Source organism: Crassostrea angulata, chromosome 10 (genome assembly GCF_025612915.1).
Source record: "Crassostrea angulata isolate pt1a10 chromosome 10, ASM2561291v2, whole genome shotgun sequence".
Classification (NCBI taxonomy): domain Eukaryota; kingdom Metazoa; phylum Mollusca; class Bivalvia; order Ostreida; family Ostreidae; genus Magallana; species Magallana angulata.
In genome coordinates this window covers 30,483,479-30,501,285 of record NC_069120.1, presented here as the reverse complement: position 1 = coordinate 30,501,285, position 17,807 = coordinate 30,483,479, and the positions used below count along the sequence as shown (strand labels likewise).

Sequence of the window (17,807 nt, the reverse complement as noted above, 5' to 3'; positions counted from 1 at the left end):
AAAAAATATTGAAATTTTTGAAACGATCACATTGTTTCCTTGAATTTGATAAAAGACATTTATAGATGTAATTAGATAGCAATACAGTGTGTATAACCATATCCTAGAGATATTGTTATTCATGCAACATATGATCTTGTACCCAGTTATCTAGTGCATTCTTGAGTACAGTCATGAAACCTTCACTACAGTTTCCCTAATGGTAGATATTCCACATTCACTTGTCATTTCTACCTTCCAAAGGTGAAGATAGAATTTTAAAATCGAAAGATGCTTCTATAAGAGCCCAGTTGGGGAGTAGGTCGCCGTGGCGGCAAGCCAAGAGTTCCAGAGGCATATGAACTTTGGTAAGACCTTTCCCGATCAAAATCCTGACTCCTTCTGATTCTGTCCTCAAGAGATGTACCGGCACTACTCTGGGTGGCAGCCCCTGGTGCCCCACCCTGAGCAGACACCACTGCCGACTTAACAACAAGAGCAAGAATTCAGTATCTTGGTGAAATTAACATGGTTAATTATTAATTAAAATACAATCAGAAAATCCTAAATCCTACAAAGTGCTAAAAGTCTTATTAAATCAAGATCTTAAGTAACAATGAGCGAATAGAGTGTCGTAGAGTACTGTACCTTGGAGGCCTTGGCATTGATGTCACCCATGGAGAAGAGCCTCTGGATGACGTCCTGCTGTCTGTCTGTCTGTGGGTAAGCCAGAGTAGCCAGCATGGTGGCGGTGTAGCCCGCTTTGTTCTGCTTAATCAGATCAATCACACCGGTATCTAGCAGCAGACTCACTATGTCAAAGTTACAATGGGACACAGCATAGTGAATGGCTGTATTACCCTACAAAAAAGATGCCAGTATAAATACAGAATAATAATACATGTACATAATACATGTACTGAATAATCTAAGCATCATATGTGGTACATGTATTATATCATTGGTAGGTGTTGTGTCTCTTACATTGTCGTCTTGTAGATTTACAATGTGTTTCAGGCAGGGTTTGGAAATCTCATTGAAGCTGGACAGATAATCTTCCACTTGGTTAGGATCAGAAAGCTTGTGGCTGGACACCTTAAACCACTCCTTCTTAATGGCTTCAATACTCATATTCTACAAGAACCAAAAATACATGTATTTAGCGGCAATTCATCACATACAACATTACAGAATTGGTATATAAAACATAGAATACCATTTCTCATATGTAACTTATGCTTAGCCAGCATCTTACTAGTCCTTTCAGTTTTACATTGACAACTAACACATTCGCATGTGAACTCCTACGTTATAATCTGTTATACTACCAAGTAAAATGAGTAGAAAGAAAGAAATTGAAAACTACCATATTTTATGCATTTTTGGTCTTTCCAAAATATTGGTATATATTTATATTACCTCAGATTTTTTTCTAATTAGCTTATTAAAAGACAAATGATATCTACAGTATATGCAATTGTCAGACAGAGGTAGTGCTTTACCAGCTGTTTGGTTGTGACTTCTGTGGAGTTCTCCAGGTATTTGGCAAGAGTTTCACAGGACTCCCTCATCTCAGGGTTAAGTTCAAAACTGAAAATATTCAACCCTGAAATGTTTTGTTGTCTTCCCACAAGCTATACAAACATTTACCTATGCATACATGCATCATTGAAATAAAATACAAAGGTTTTATCAAACATGTGATACAAATCTTAACCACCACCCATTACTTTGTGAAACCTAAACCATTTCTACAGTCTATGCAAAATGAATGAAAGTCTACTGAGGTTTTTTTTCTAGATGAAATGACCTACATTTCCCGTATATTCTGATCAAACATCATGGCCCCAGGAGCCCCCGATGCTATAGCCACATCATCTTTACACTGGTACACGATGCTCCCCTCCCTCCCGTCATAGGAGCCCTCCTCATAGCTGGTGGTCGACTCGGTGTCTGAGGGGTTCTCCTCCGAGCTCTCCTCTCCATTGCTACTAGAAGTGTAACTGGTCAGAGTAAGGCAATAAGGGCCATGTATTAGTACAGGTGTGCAAGCAAGCAAGCATGCAAAAACCAAGGCAAGTTACAAAGAGAAAGGTCAAGAAGCATCATAAAGATGGAATTTAGGAAAAGAAACTGCATCTTAATATATTACATAAAGGGTATATTAGTCATTTCAAATACAAACATTTTTTTCTTATTCAATCTGTGCAAAAATACACTATTTATTCTTTTTTTATTACAAGAGATGAGATAAGATAATACTTTTCTTGTTACACTATTTAAAAGTAAGAACAAAATTCCAAAAGTTTCATTTGAAAGAAATCCCTAGCTGCTATGAACATTCCTTTAAATTCCTTTCTAAAATCAAATAAAGAGAACAAAAATAAGCTTCATAGCAAGACTGAAATGTTTGCTTAAGAATATAAAGCTTTTCTAACAGAAGACCTTAAATGTCACAAAAAATCAATGCAAAAAGCCAGAGTAATCTGAACCTCTTACAGTAATAACATAGCAATCACCAGTTATTGGATAAAGAGGAAAAACAGACCCCATGCCAGAGGAGAAGACATCAATTCAAGTTATATGCAATATCACCATTATCTCAAACATCTATAGGATGCTTTCATTTTATCTTCAAATTTTTTCATGTTCACTCAAGTGGAGTGCTTAACATAAACTTATTCATTAAAAAAAATCTTGTTCTGTTGCTTAAACAGATTAAATAGTTGGGCACATAAGTGATTTAACTTACCCTCCTGTGACTGTTTCAGCAAAAGTAATGCCCCTTTTGACCCCATTTTCTGATTTACTTTTCTTCATGCAGGACTTGAGAGAGCCTGAGCTTATACTGTCCATGGTATCCAGATCTGAACTGTCTTGCCCTCTTCCAGCTGTATTCTCTGATTCCATCCCAGCAGACTTGATGTATTTTTCGTAGTAGCTCTGGCCCCCTATATCCCTGAGCGAGTAAGTCTCTGTGATGACATGAACCTCCTCTTGGTCTTCATTGCTGGTGTCCACGCCAGAAGAAGAACTCTCTGATGAAGTCATACATAGTTCACCAACAGAATCATTGTCAAGACCTTTACTACTCTGCTCTTTGACAAAACTGCTCATTCCTGAATCTGAAGAATCACCATCATAAGACATGGTGGATGAATGGTGGGTGACTTTGTACATTCCACTGGCCGATGAGTCCCCAGACTGATCTGTGGCCCGGCCGGTTAGCACCCTCAGTCTCTCCCCTCCATCCAGCAGAGTCTCCTCACCCCCCTCATTGTCTCCTGAATGCTTCTTTGTGGTAATTGTTGTAACAGAGAATGTGTTTCCTCCTTGACTGGTTATCTTCTTTTCCACTAAAGACTCGGACCCCTGACCACTGCTCTCTTGTTCCTTTAACATATCACTCACATCAAATCTAGACATATCAGAACTACCGCCAGACCCAAACTTTGAACTTGAATAAACAACAGTCTCATTTTTGTCTGTTAACCCAGGGAAACTGTCATCAGATACTGTTCCATATCTGGCACTGGAGTACATTCTGCTTGATGTCCGACTTTCACTACTCATAGCATCGTCATCACATTGTGACCCTGAAGACTGATGTGTTTCTTCTGTCTTTATATCCATTGGACCTTCAGATGATGAAATTTCTTGAATAATAACAGAGGACTGAGGAATTTCCACCACTCCTTTTTCTAGCAGTTGCTTGGTTAGAGCGCTTCTGTCAGCTGATGATACTGTTCCATACGTGCGGGTGATTTGCTTGCCCCGGGCCAGGTTCTGCTGTGCTGCCTCTATAATCTGAGTCTGTGTCACATACGTCACCTCCTCAGTCGTCTCCTCCATCATTGGTTCATCTTCATATTCTATTTTTCCCTCTCCAACTCCAACACTACACATCTTCTTCCTTTCAGTATTGCATCCTGCATCGTATGAGTTTATATTGCGACCACGGAATGTGATGTGAAATCCATAGTCAGCATTTGTCAACTCACGAATGTCAGTGTCACAAGACACAGTTTTCTTTTTCTTCTCCTCCGTGTTACATTCAGTGTTTTTAACCATGTTAAGAGCCAGGAAGATTCTGTGCTCAGTCTGTGTGGTCTCATGGTATGTCCTTGTGCCTTCTGTCATTGTACTCATTGTCCCTTGACGAGTTTTCTCAGACTGCACTCCCTTGTTGTCTGTAAAGAATTTGACTGTGTTGGTGGCAGAATCCACCTTCCAACCATAGTCTGTATTAGCTGCTTTAGACATTGTTTCAGGCTGGGCCTCAACACCAACAGTTCGTGTTGGGATCTGAGGTTTTTCCACAGATTCGTCTCCTACACCAATAGATCTGAAATGCTGGTGAGTGTACTGTACTCCTGTATCTACTGTCTGAGCCTTAAAGTCACAGCTCACTCCCACTGTTTTGACACTTCTGTGTAGAGCTTCCTGCATGGCTTTTCTCACCTCTGATGCCTTGACGTTTAAGGTTGTCAACCAAGCTTCTGAGTCCACATTCACTCCTACAGACCTAGTAGCTGGTTTTTCATCATCAAGAGAGAAATTCATTCCTACATCTCTTGTGGCAACACGACAGTCTACACCCACGTTCCTCTTGCCCACACTTTCTTTTCCAATAATGACTGTTCTCAGTTCTTTTTCGTGAATCCTCAGGCCATCATCAAATACATTCCCCTCACCAATACCCACTGTTCTGGTTGGAGGCTTAGGCAGATGTTTAGCAAATGGCGCAAACACTCCTTGGTAGTGGTCCCGCTCTATAACAGTTGTCTCACTGAAAAACTTTTCGTTGTCATGAATTGTACAAGTTGGGGATAAATCAGGTTGCAGAAGATACACCTCAATGATATTATGATCCCCCACCCCAACATTCTTGACTTTGGGTTTGGGCAGAGTTGGGGGTGGAGATTTTGGAGAGGGAGGAGGAATCACAGGGCTTTCTCCAACTCCTATTGTTCTTGTATTCAGTTTTTGGTTCCTGGCTTTCTGTTGAAGCATCAGTAGCCTTTTCTCCTCCTTCAGCACTGATATTCTGACTTGTAACACTGGAATGGCTTTGACCTGTTCTTCCAGCTCCCTTATCCTCTGAAGGCTACTCTCCATGGTTTTACGGACAGTCTCCATAGAGGACTTGCTGATGTTTGTTGTGGTGGACTCTTCTGTTGGCAGATGAGTGGCCATTGTATACTCCAGCTCCTCTGTTGTAATGTGAGTAAACCTGGCATTGTTCTCGGATGTACTGCCTCCTCTAGTCATCTGAGCAAAGCCGGTTACCTTAACAGGCACCAAGTTATAAGTATCACTGGCCATGGTGGAGATGGAGGACAGTGACTCCTTGGAATCAGATCTTCCCAACTCTCTGAGAGAAAAGTCACGAGTGATCACCTCATCCTCCACATTCTGGTTCTTATAGGACTTAGACATAGGGAATGTGTTGAAGTTTTGATTGCTTGAGGGGCTGATGTCATCATCAGAACTGACCAACTGGGAATGTGCCTGTGTAGTGTACATCATGGAATCAATGGAATGTAATGTCTGATCCACAGAAGAATCTATTTCCTCCAACACTTTGTTAGTGGCAGAGTCTTTGTATTCAATGTTTTTGAGGAAGGCCGTTGCTTGAACATTGACGTTCTGAACAAGGTCTGGCGGTGGACTGGAATGCTCTTGGTTCTCTTGTTGCTGAAGAAAAAACTCCATGGACTTTCGTAACTTGCGTTTCTCTCTCTGAATTCTCTTTAATTTAGTCAAATAGGATCCATCAGCCAAAGTTTCACAATAGTTAACAAAATCCAGATCCACATGGTAGCCATAGGGACAACATGTACATTTATCCCCTTCATTGATGGTCACAACCTGTTGCACTCGCTCTCTGTGGTACCCATTTCCTGGGAAAAAATTTTTTTTAAAGACTTACAGGTAAATATATCTAAATGAAGGGAGAAAAATAAACAGGCACACTTTTTAAATAAATTCTAATTGACAGACCATAGGGCTCCCGCATTTCCATGCAGGGACATGGAAATAATTATATCATCATTTTGTCCATCATTTCATTAATTTGGTATCTGTATAAATTCAATTTCATAGGAAATACAACATATTTCAATCAAAGAGTACTAGTACTAGAGAAGTAAGATTTAACTACCAGGCATTTTTGTGACATCTCCTCCTCTGATTTGGGCGGTGGCTATCTCCCTTCCCACAGAGTTGTACCTCTCACCATTGACAAAGCCGCTGTCAGACTGGTGCCGCCGGAGTGATGTCTGCTGACCACTGCTGCTGCTCTTCTGCATGCTGGAGGTAGAATAGTTTCTACTGGACTGACTTCCCGTACTTTCTGTGTTGTAATTAGCAGTCACTTGTGAGTGGTACTGGCGAGGGGGTGGGGGAGGGGGAATTCCGGGTGAGGGGATTCTTGGGGGTACCCCCCATGCAGGTACTCCATTTGTAGTTGTTCGAACCTCTGAAGTAGACATCACGTTATCTGATTGAAATACCCTTTTTTCTACACTGCTGGACATCTGTTCTCCGTGAGGGGATTCATGAATGAACAGCATTCTCTCTTTGGTCTCTTTAGCATCCATGGCGTTTCACTGGTTAAAACTTTTGTTATGGACTAGGACATTGCTTCAGTGCTGTAATGCAAACACAAAAGGCCTTTATTGACATTGGGCTAAAACCATTTAAATATCAATGTTTTCAGTCCTCATTAAGTCTTTTCCAATCATCAATGAATTATTGATTAGAGACATCCAAACAGCTGGCACCCAGTCCCTTTATTCCAATATTTTTCTCAGACTATGAAAATTATAATTATTCCATCACTACAACAAAGAGTTCTTACTCCATAACACCTTATACTTGTTAAGACCGATTCAATTTGAACTAAATTGGCATAATTTTTTGGATTTTTTTTTTTATATATCATCACAATAAAACATTACGCTTAAACTTTCCATCCCTCATGGGAATTTTCTATTGCAGAGTTACGAGCATTGGAAGTGCAAACATACACATACACAGGATATACATGAATAGAGAATTGCACGCTACGCCAGTCAGGTAGATCAACAAATATAGTAAAACAGAGTGACATTACCTGTACAACGTTCAACAGATTTTCCGCATCAATGACCATGGGCTTAAAGCCCTCTCCCAGTCATTCATTTATACACAGGCTGGATACATAAATTAATGTAAATGCATTTGATAGCAGCCTTGAAACCCCGCCTATTGAATGGGTTTGTATCATTCAGACCCTGTAGATAGAAGGCACCACTGCCAGGTCTATCACACTTAGCAAACTTTTACACAAACTCGAGCAACCAAGCCTGAACAATCAATACAATGTTAATTCTAAACAAACAGCTGTTGCTACAAATGGCAAACAACCAATCATTAAAAAAGAACCATTCTGGCAGTATAAACTACTTTATAAAGTGTTGTATATGTGAATTCATCAACAAATTAACAGCTATCAGATTTTGAAAATCTTTTTTTCAATGGCCTTCTTTTGAGGAAATCTGAGAAAAATAGTGAAGGCAAAATTAAAAATGTCAGATGAAATCTGAGTCTCCGTTTGCTCCTTGTCAGTAATAGTATCTTATCTACACAAAAAACCAAGTCCACATCTAAACGGACTAAAATAGCAATTGAGGTTTAAACTCCGACAGCTTCTGGAAGATAGGATTGTAATTTAACTCTTAATGTCAGTCTTGGGTTAAGACAACCAACCTGTCAATAATTGGAAATTTAAGCAACAGGACAGAACACTTATATCTTAAATTTTAAACTCACTGTCAGTAATTCTATGTTCATTTATGGCATTTTTTAGCAGGGACAGCAATTCTTTGCAATTTTTTTTTTATCTTGATTTCTTTCCTCAGCCTGGGCTTCAACAAATCTTGGCTGGGTTTTTTCTTTTATCTGATGATTTACAAAAATGGTTTGTAAGTTGACCTTTTGTGACCTCACATTTATAATGGCTACAGCAGAGGTCATTTATCAGAAGTGGAATTTTTGCAGCTCTCCCTTACCCCAGGGCTCCTAAAAACACACCTTAGTCCAAAAATAAATGAGTTCCCTCCAGTACCAACAAATCACAGGAATGATGTAGTTTCAGACATTACACCGAAACACATCCTAGCATAACTTGCAATATCTTTTTAAGATTAAAACCTTTACTTAGAGTAAATCAGACAAATTACATAATGTTTAATCTTTTCTGCTTTACATGCGTACGACCTCTTACTAGTTAACTTATCAAATCAAATTCGGTCAGTCCCCTCCCAAAATAGCAATATCCCTTGTATGTATCTGAGTTAAGATTAGTCTGACAGAAATTCCTTATGTTGATCTACAAATTGTTATAAAAACATTAAAGTTTTCTCAGTCAACATCTAAATTTCACTACAATATATGCAAATATTTGCCAAGTGGGGTTTATATTTGTCTTGCAAAGGCATATAATGCATGATATACTCCAGCAATTACAAAAACATTTCCACTAGATCTGATAAGAACTGACCATTATCAAACTTAACATATATACCCAGTTTGTCGACTAGTTTTTAGGGCTGGCATCCAATATCGTTTGACTGGGTCACTAATTTTGCCGTACATAATTCAGATAATCCTTTAGATTCCTCCATATCCTGGGCTCCATAGAATTTGTCTACACTTTTGCCTAGTTGTGTGTTTGATGAATTTTTATCTGTATTTATACAAAAACAACATTACAGTTTCCACTTCAAGGCTCAAACAACAGGCAGGCAATGAGAGTTAGTTCACAAAACATTAAGCAATTCAATACTGAACTTGAGTTGGATCAACAGTCATTTAACAACGAAAGATCTTAGAGTTCTAGGGGTTAATTTGAACTGGGATAATTCACAATATCGAAAATCCTACTCCCACGAGATGTCAACCCCCTATATCAACAACAAATATGACTCACAACTGTTCTGATTGTCTGGTTGTAATATCTCAATAATAGTACATAGATCAAAAGATTCACAGAGAAACTGGAGGCTTGTTGTCTCAAAGCAACATGACAATATGTACATGGGAAATCAGTTATGAATTATTTGTTTTTTGTAAAGTTATATATTTTTCTGTTTTCATCCTCTGGTTATAAATATGACCCTGACCAGGACATTCATTGATCAAAACCTAATGTTTCAGACAATGGAATCCTTAAACTGCCGCTTCAACTTTGTTAAATCTCTTTTCTCTCCAAGAGGTTTATGTTCAACACTTGAACAGATCAGCTATTGTCAATAAATGCTTGTTATGCTTCACAAAGCAAATAATTATATATTTTAAAGAATCTATTCAAGTTCTTACTAAAGACTGGATCTTCTACAGTTACAGAATACAGATGATTGATATTTCACGAAATAAAAAAATTGAGAGCATGAATGTTTTAAAATACAATGACTTAATGCATACTCAACAGCAAATTTGTTTGTTGACAATTATAAAGCGAGTAACACACCTTCACAAATTTGATTTTCACATGCAAAGACCACCTACATTTCGGCTATGTTAGAGAGATAGAGAGGGAGAGAGAGATTTCTATTTGATCGAATTAACTTAATGTTTGACAGTAAAATAGACATGCCTTACTCAAATTGTTGTTTGACACAAACTATCCAAAGTCCAAGGTTTTCATTGTATAAATGACTGCAATTGTACATTAATTTATGAACATATATCCATGTCCCATCCCTGTCAACACTTGAGCACCTGAATCTCCATGAAGCATGAAGCTCAAACATATAAAGAGATATTCACACATTCATTCATCATATTCATGATTCAGTATACCACAAACTCATAAGCAATATCTACCTTACCCTGACATGAACCAGCTCTCATCTAACGAAATGTTCACCACAATAGGCAGGCAGACAGTCCTAGCTAGGGAAGAAAGAGAGAAAGCTGTGAGATTCAATGCATCATAGCTTTCTTCCAGGGTTTTGTTGACTTGAAGCCAAATACATACATATTAATGAGTCCCGAGTGGATAAACAAGTTTTTGATGTAGATCAGCTTTTGAATGCACTTGCAATGTGAGCTGGTATATGTGTGTAATGCAATACTGTTCCTAATATACAGCTTATTAAATAGTTCTCCTTGAAATTTCCTATTCATACGTACTCCTTATATACTTATTAAGTTTGTCTACATAGTTACAAACTTGTTTGGAACACCAGCTGCAATAATTTCCTTTAACATTAAAAAGTCCAAATGTTTATCATTTGAAGAATGTGCTCCTACATACCGGTACCTCACATTAGCATTTTATAACAGATATTCATTTTGTACATATCTAACAGAACACTTTTGTCATACCTCTGCAACTTTGAACTAAAACCGGTTCTAAAACCAATAACATTTTTCACCCCCATATGTAAAATGTAACAGTTTTTGCATCTAGCATGTTTCAAATACACAGATGCATGCTTTGTATGAAAAATGACAGCATGAGAGGAATATTGGATGGCAGATTGATGAGGACTTGTGTCAACACCCAAATACATCCACTAATAGTCTACACCTATCGTCTCCTTACGTCAATAAACGTGTGGGTGCAGGTACGCATACAGGTAAAACAGGGAACAAACATGAGAATTTTACCACCTGAATTTTTACTTAGAGCCCTATCTGCATATATCCCTGTCTTCATTCAAGGATGTTTAAAAAAGTTATGACTGCATGTGGGTTGGATCCCATGCATCGATAATAAATGCATTTGGCCATGCTCTGTGGTTTACTTCAAATTATTAGTATGGTAATAATAAAAGTATTGATGCATGTGCTGTCAAGAAAACCGGTATTCATTGCATCATGACATTCACAAAATCTGAAGGTAATGATAATTACTGCATGTATGAGATTTTATTTACCAAATTAAGGCACAACAGGATTTTTATCTTAATATGTAGATAATGCCAGATGCTAGGCATGTATATATTACATGTATATATAAATGTTAATCAGAGTGGAACATTTTTCTTCACAGCTACATTAGATCAAGATTATGGACTTGGGAGCCCTAACAATAATATCTGCATAGTCTACATCACATCTTATATGCTTACATCTCTCAGTGCTTTGAAATGGTCTTATTAAAATATTAAACAAATGCTTAGTCTAGATACATAGTCAAATAGTTCAATCTGAGACCATTTCTCATAATGACCTGCTTTCATTTAAATATTAAAGAAGTAATTTTGAGTCAGCAAATTAATTCATGAAAAATAGTGTCAACATTGATGATAGAAGTCTACCAGCATGACTGTTCAGATCTACGCAAAAGACTCTAATGGCTGTCCACAAAAGGTCTGAACCTTTGGCCCCCTGCTCTCTTTGATGAATCTGTTAATTATTTCTCAACAATACAATGAATTATTCATTCAATCCCATTCAGATGCTATAGGTCAACATGTAATTAAAACAGCACAATTGTCCTGACCCCAGACTGTAGGGAAGAAATCTGATGACAATGTCCAAACATTTTTCTTTAGGGCCCCATTAAAAATCCTATTATCTCATGAAGTGGGCTATAAAGTCCACACTTGCACAAAAGTTTTATCCCACTTCATTGTGAGTGGATCTTTCTCAAAACTGAACAATATAAACTTCCTAATCTTGATTTAACTTAATAAAGGACAGACTTTGGATAAAGGCAATCTAGAAACAAAGCAGGAATAATTTACAGGACCGGCATTCTATACATCAGACTGGATAATTTACAGGAATTTGGATATAAGCAATCAGGACACAAAGCAGGGATAATTTACAGGACTGGATTGGCTATAACAAATGTATCAGACATTACAACAAAGACCATGTATCACAATCTATATCCACAACTTGAACTACTCTTTTTCTGATCATTTTTATCAGACCTAAATAACTTGTTTGTAAGAGGTAAAGAAATTTCTATACGACACTGACGGGTGCTTTTGAATGAAAGTGTTAAGAGGTGTCAATGAGGAATTGTTTCTCAACAGAAAACCTTGCAATAAATCACTTGATTATGTTTGATATCAACATGTTGTCTTACCTGTTTAGGACACCTGTAATATTCCACCTCACAACTTGTAACAACTATCACTACCAACTGATCTCCTTGCCATAGTAGACATGAAAGCAAGTTTTGCTTGGGGACCGCCTCAAAACCTATAAAAACACACCTGAAGCACTGTCAATCTGTGTCAGATCAAAACAACCATACCAGCTGTCTGTCTTCCCCCTACCGATTAATACAGTAATCCTTTCGTGCATTAAATCAGCATACATCTATGTATAAAGAATGCACCTGATCTATGCAAACCAAACAGGTGGGCTGTCGCTAATGTCCCGACTTTCCTAAAAATGCGCACAGGTAAACAGCCATTCATTAAATAGCTAGCTGACAAAAGAGTAAAGCATTTGTTTAAACATTTGCCTGCTTGTGTTCTTATCAATGCCCAAAAAGTCAAATCTACTTATGAATATGTATATCTATCACAATTAAACCCTAAAGAAATGCTGTATGATAAAATGCAAAGGAAATCAGCTGAATAGTCCAGAATTTACTAAGTACATAATCTCCTTTACAAAGGCTTACCTTTGAAATCAAGGAAAAATGTCTTTCATTAAGAACAAGGTAAAGTATCACACAGGTACATGCATATCAAAGTATTAACCTTGCAGGGCCTTACAAACATCTGCTAAACAGATTATACATGTAATGTTTAGTAAATCATGCCTTTAACATACAAAGATGAGGAAAAGTCACAAAATTAGTGAGAATGACCTCACACAGCCATGAATCTTGTCTGCTTCAGGGTAAGGTGGAAGTCAAATGTTATCACAAACTCTGAGGGACTTTTATGTGACCACTGAACTGTCAACCTTCCACAGGGGACCTAGGAAAACAGACCCTTGATTTACTGTGCTGTAGTCATTAAGGGTACTCTGGGTCTTATTTATATATCATAATATTTGTACCAGGTAAATTGGTTGTTTGGTGCAAGAAACAGATCTGCTTCACAAAAAGGTTTTTAATCACTACTAGATACAAAAACAATGAAAAACGTAACACTTCAAATAAATAATAAATGCATGAGTTCTTCTGATGTCTTCACACCAATAAATTTTTTTTTATTTGATTAATTAGGTGTTGGCAAATTGGGAAGGGGTGTGCGTGCTTTAGTTGGCACAGGTTGAAACAATAAATTCTAAAGAGTCGTACACACATGTATTTGTACATATTTATTTGCATTTGAATTTTTGAAAATAAAGAAGCTATACGCGTCAAGCATTGTTTGCATTATTTATTTGCATGATCCAAAAAAATAGTAGAAAACACATCCTCAAAAAATGTGTAAAGTTTGTGCTCACTTTTTTATCTTAGTATCCCAAACTAACAGGGTTGGAAATGCAGCCAGCATATCTTCATTTATGGAGTGTTGTAAAAATTGTATACAGTTCTTGAAAGCTCTTAAAAATAAATAATATTTTCCCTTTCTCTAACAATTAATGCTACAACATTGAAAAGAAAAATTAAACAAGCATTTTCAAAATTCACATTTCTTTGATGATAATTACGAAGGGTCATAAGTACATGACTTTGTTACATATGATATTTTCTGTTGAAATTTTGTATGAATAGCTTATTTTGCTGGTGGTGACTTTTTGGGTATTTCCATTTGCTGAAGTTTTGTACAGTGCATCATGTGCATAGGCTAGCAATAATAGATTAATTCAAATTTCGAATAACCATTAATCAGAATACTCCAACTCTTTTAATCATCAAATGATAACACTATCCGACATCCATATAATTTAATATCTTGATGTGTGTGTAAAAGTAATTGCCACCTGGCACCCAGATAAAGACTGATGTTTCGCTCTGTTTGGACTGATGAAAAGAAGATGGGTGAATAAGGCACGTAAAATGCCCATTTGAGGAATGATTAGGTACTGCAAAATTAAAATATCATTAAATCTGATAGTTTTTTAAAAAATTAATTAAAAACAATGTGTATTCAACGTAACATCGGTTTGTAACCCTTAAATATTCTTAATACTTGCAATAGGTTGATTTAAACTTGCGTATGCGTGTCAAAACCTCCAAATGGTGTAATTTTTATAACTTCAATGCCTTTTCTTTCATAGAGTGGGTCTGAGCTCCATATTTTTGTCATAGTCTAAATGCCTTTTTGTAAACTTGTATTATAACATATCAAATATATTTAATTGAAAAAATTTTAAATTTGAAATTGTATTTTACGACTAAACTTAATGGGCAGTTGCGCCATCTTACTCCCCCATCTTCTTTATTATGTAAAATTAAAAACAGAAACCTGGGTTGGACCTCTGATGAGGGGCAGATCCTGGATTATTATACTTTCATGTTAAATACTGAAATCTGATTGGTTTAGATGCGCTTGATAATCCGTTCTATTACCCTCAGCATTAGCAACACACTTAGCAACGGGTAACATAACGAATTGTTACATGCGCGTAAATGATGCGCGTACGGTTCGCAGTAGATATCAAGTCATTCCTATAGAAAAGCATTTAAGTTTTCTTTAAAATTGACATTCAGTATAATAAAATAAATAGTGCCTGTTCGGGAGGATAAAAGTTGAAATCGACACCCCTCGAAAACCATAGTCAACCTCCGCTTTGCGTCGGTTGACTATGGTTTTCTCGGGGTGTCAATTTCAACTGTTACCCTCCAAAACAGGCACTATTTATAAAATATCTCCTAAAGGTGCCCGAAACACCAATTCAGATGTCAGGTCCCCATACTTCAACACATGTGGTGCCGGGTGGCAATTACATTTACACTACTTTTACACATCAATATTTGCTTAGATTTAACTGAAAGTGAAAATTCATGTTGAGATAATGAATATCTGATCTACAAAAATCAGGGGTCAAGAACCAAGCACTTACTGGTATTCACAGTGTAAAAGTCTTGGATCATATTCGTATCATCTTTGGTTTTAATTGTTTTTACACTCTCCTTCAGTTTATGTATCTTGATTATTATAATCAAAAATGCAATCACTACAAAACAAGAGGCCCATGGGTCACATCACTCACCTGAGCTTTACTACTTTCAAATTTACAAGCTTCTGCATAGGGACTACATACCCTATAATGGAGTTGACATAAGTTGTGAGTTATTATATTTATTTGGCTTTATAGAGAAGAGCAGAAGTTTTGGATTTACAACGTGTCACAATAGAAAAGTATGGAACAAAAGCTAACCTCTGTCATCCTCCAATAACAAATATTAAACACTTTTCAATAAGAAAATAAGACACAGAACCATACATATAAATAGCGACTCTCCTTATAGGAGTCATTAAACTTGTCTCAACATAAGGAGAAAGAATATCTAGGTTGGAGTTTAGATAATTAAATTAATTGGCCATTTTCAAAGAAACAAGAGATGTTAGTAAAACAATTATGCCCCCCTCCCTTGGAAACATCTACGAAGAAAATGAACAGAAACTGCATATAATTGGAATTTTTTTGTGTCCATGAGGCATAACTCCGTCGAAAATTGTTCAATCAACCCAAAATCAAACTTGACATAAATATTATCTTGATAAACCTGTATATGATTACCAAATTTCATTTCAAAAATTGCATCTTCTGCGAAGAAAATGAACGAAAACTGCATATACATAATTGGAATTTTACTACGTCTAAGGGACATAACTCTGTCGAAAATTGCTCAACTGCATCCAACATCGAATTGGCCTAGATATTATCAAGATAAACCTGTATACCAAATTTCAATATGTGCATCCTCTGCAAAGAAAAAGAACGGAAACTGTTGGTGGACCAACCGACCAACAGCAGCAAAGCAATATGCCCTCCCTTCCTTGAAGCGGGGCATAAAAATTGGGCTTTTCTTGTCCCCTGGGTAAAATGATGCTACACCATGTTTCACAAAATTACGATACCATAAGCTATAGTTATAAATTAAAACATTTTGCTGATAAACTACGAAATGCCTCTGCCCGAGTAACTGCCTATATACACCTTTGGTATTTTAACACATGTGAGTTGATGTTCGTTAGCTAAAATTGAACTTTACCTGATAAGTAATTATTGTGAAATGAATTAAACACATACTTTCATTTTCGATAAACCAGTCTGAAAAAGGTGGTGGAAATGCTTCGGATCCAAATCAATGGGAATTTGCATCAAAATGTATACTTCCAATGAAGAAATGTTAAATGATTACATAAAGAGTTAATATATTTATTGGGAATTTATTTCAAATATACATTGACGTTGAGATTTGACAAATGTTGAATAAAACTAAAATGAGCCAATTCATTTCTTGAATGTGAGATTGTAGTTTTGATGGATAGAACTTTCCAGAATGGGGTAACCAAGAACGTGGGTTGACTAATTAACGTCATGGCAGAGAGTGTGGGTATACCTTGGAGCTAAAATAACAAGAGAAGGTGCTATCTTGGATACAGCCTCGTTTAATCAGCTAATTTCTCATTTAAAATGTTGAAATATAAACTTGCGCCAATTTGTAATCCTTTATAAATGTTTCTTCTTTGAGATTTTGGTGTAAAAAAGAAATAAATCGGAGTTAATATTTCAAATAAGAATTATTTATAGAGGAAAACGAATCAGCTCATATGTTCTTTAACAATTTATATGAGAAATAAGCTGAAGCTGATAAAGCTAGGGGGTATCCAAGATGGCACCCTCCCTTGTTATTTTTCCTCTGAGGTATAACAAACGAATAATTCTATGAGTTTTGTATATATGTATCATAACCCCTAGGACATTTAGACTAACTCCACAAGGGGCATAATTCAAATTACTTTTGCAGAAAATAAAATCAACATGTACAGGGATTTTTCTATGTTAGTATCGCAATGCTGATGGCTGGTAAAGTAAAACATTAAAACTTGGCAAATTTGGGGCGTGCTAAAAAGCACAAAAACAAGATGTTTGGGGTTCTAAATAATGATATAATCTAAGATATGGATAAATAAGGGGTTACCATTTCAATATTCTCTTTTGAGAAGTGGACAGGCATGCCAGTAGCCTACATCACAGGAGGTTGTTTCATATAGGAGGTCTATTAACTATACACAATAACTATACTGGCGTGCGACCAGTTCTCGCCAAGTACCATTTCTCGCCAGTACATTGTGACATCATTTTTCGTCTACAATTTTATGGGTTAATAAAATGACGTCACATTGTACTGGCGAGAAATGGTACTCGGTGAGATCTGAGGCCTGTTCAACAGAGCGAGCGTTCGCGAGCGCTCGCCAAAATTCCCTATACCCGCAACACAAATTTTGGCGAGCGCTCGCTCTGTTGAACAGGCCTCTGGTTGCACGCCAGTACAAGTGCACAATAGTTATGAAAGACCTCCTATATGAAACAAGCACCTGTGGCCTACATCCACTTCTCAAAAGAGAATACCATTTGAAATGTGTCAATTTGTATCCAAAAATATAAAAAAATAATGAAATAAAAATACAAAATGTTAAGTTTTAGCCGAAAGCTTGTTCACTGCCAGTATACACTGGTATATACTATGTAGAGCCATATTGGTTAACGTTAACGGTAACCTATCAAAAATTACAGAGCTATTATCTGCTATAGGGCGCAAACCACCATACATATTCAAAACAAGTATAATATATACGACATCTTGAATATGTTTCATAAATACATTTGAAAAACTTACATTTATAACACAGATACCCTCGAAATGATATCCCAACCATCACATCGTGAAACGAAAGTGAAAG

The 17,807-nt window shown here is 36.8% G+C and overlaps 1 protein-coding gene across 16 annotated transcripts in view; it reads right to left on the bottom strand.

Annotated features, from left to right (window-relative positions):
• Positions 1–17,807, bottom strand: part of LOC128168043 (KN motif and ankyrin repeat domain-containing protein 2-like) — a 21,799-nt gene extending 3,992 nt beyond the window's left edge. For 2 of the 16 annotated variants that reach the window (XM_052834124.1, XM_052834125.1), the window contains exons 1-8: positions 12,071–12,370; positions 9,855–9,918; positions 6,143–6,632; positions 2,732–5,882; positions 1,794–1,982; positions 1,482–1,569; positions 964–1,113; positions 628–840 (exon numbers count right to left, since the gene is read on the bottom strand). In XM_052834124.1, the coding sequence (XP_052690084.1) occupies positions 628–840; positions 964–1,113; positions 1,482–1,569; positions 1,794–1,982; positions 2,732–5,882; positions 6,143–6,581 (4,230 nt within the window). In that variant the 5' untranslated portion in view covers positions 6,582–6,632; positions 9,855–9,918; positions 12,071–12,370. Of the gene's footprint in view, positions 1–234; positions 465–627; positions 841–963; positions 1,114–1,481; positions 1,570–1,793; positions 1,983–2,731; positions 5,883–6,142; positions 6,633–7,096; positions 7,243–8,548; positions 8,711–9,854; positions 9,919–12,070; positions 12,374–17,743 lie in introns of those variants that run through there. The other 14 variants (XR_008241290.1, XR_008241291.1, XM_052834113.1 and 11 more) reach the window with 14 other exon arrangements.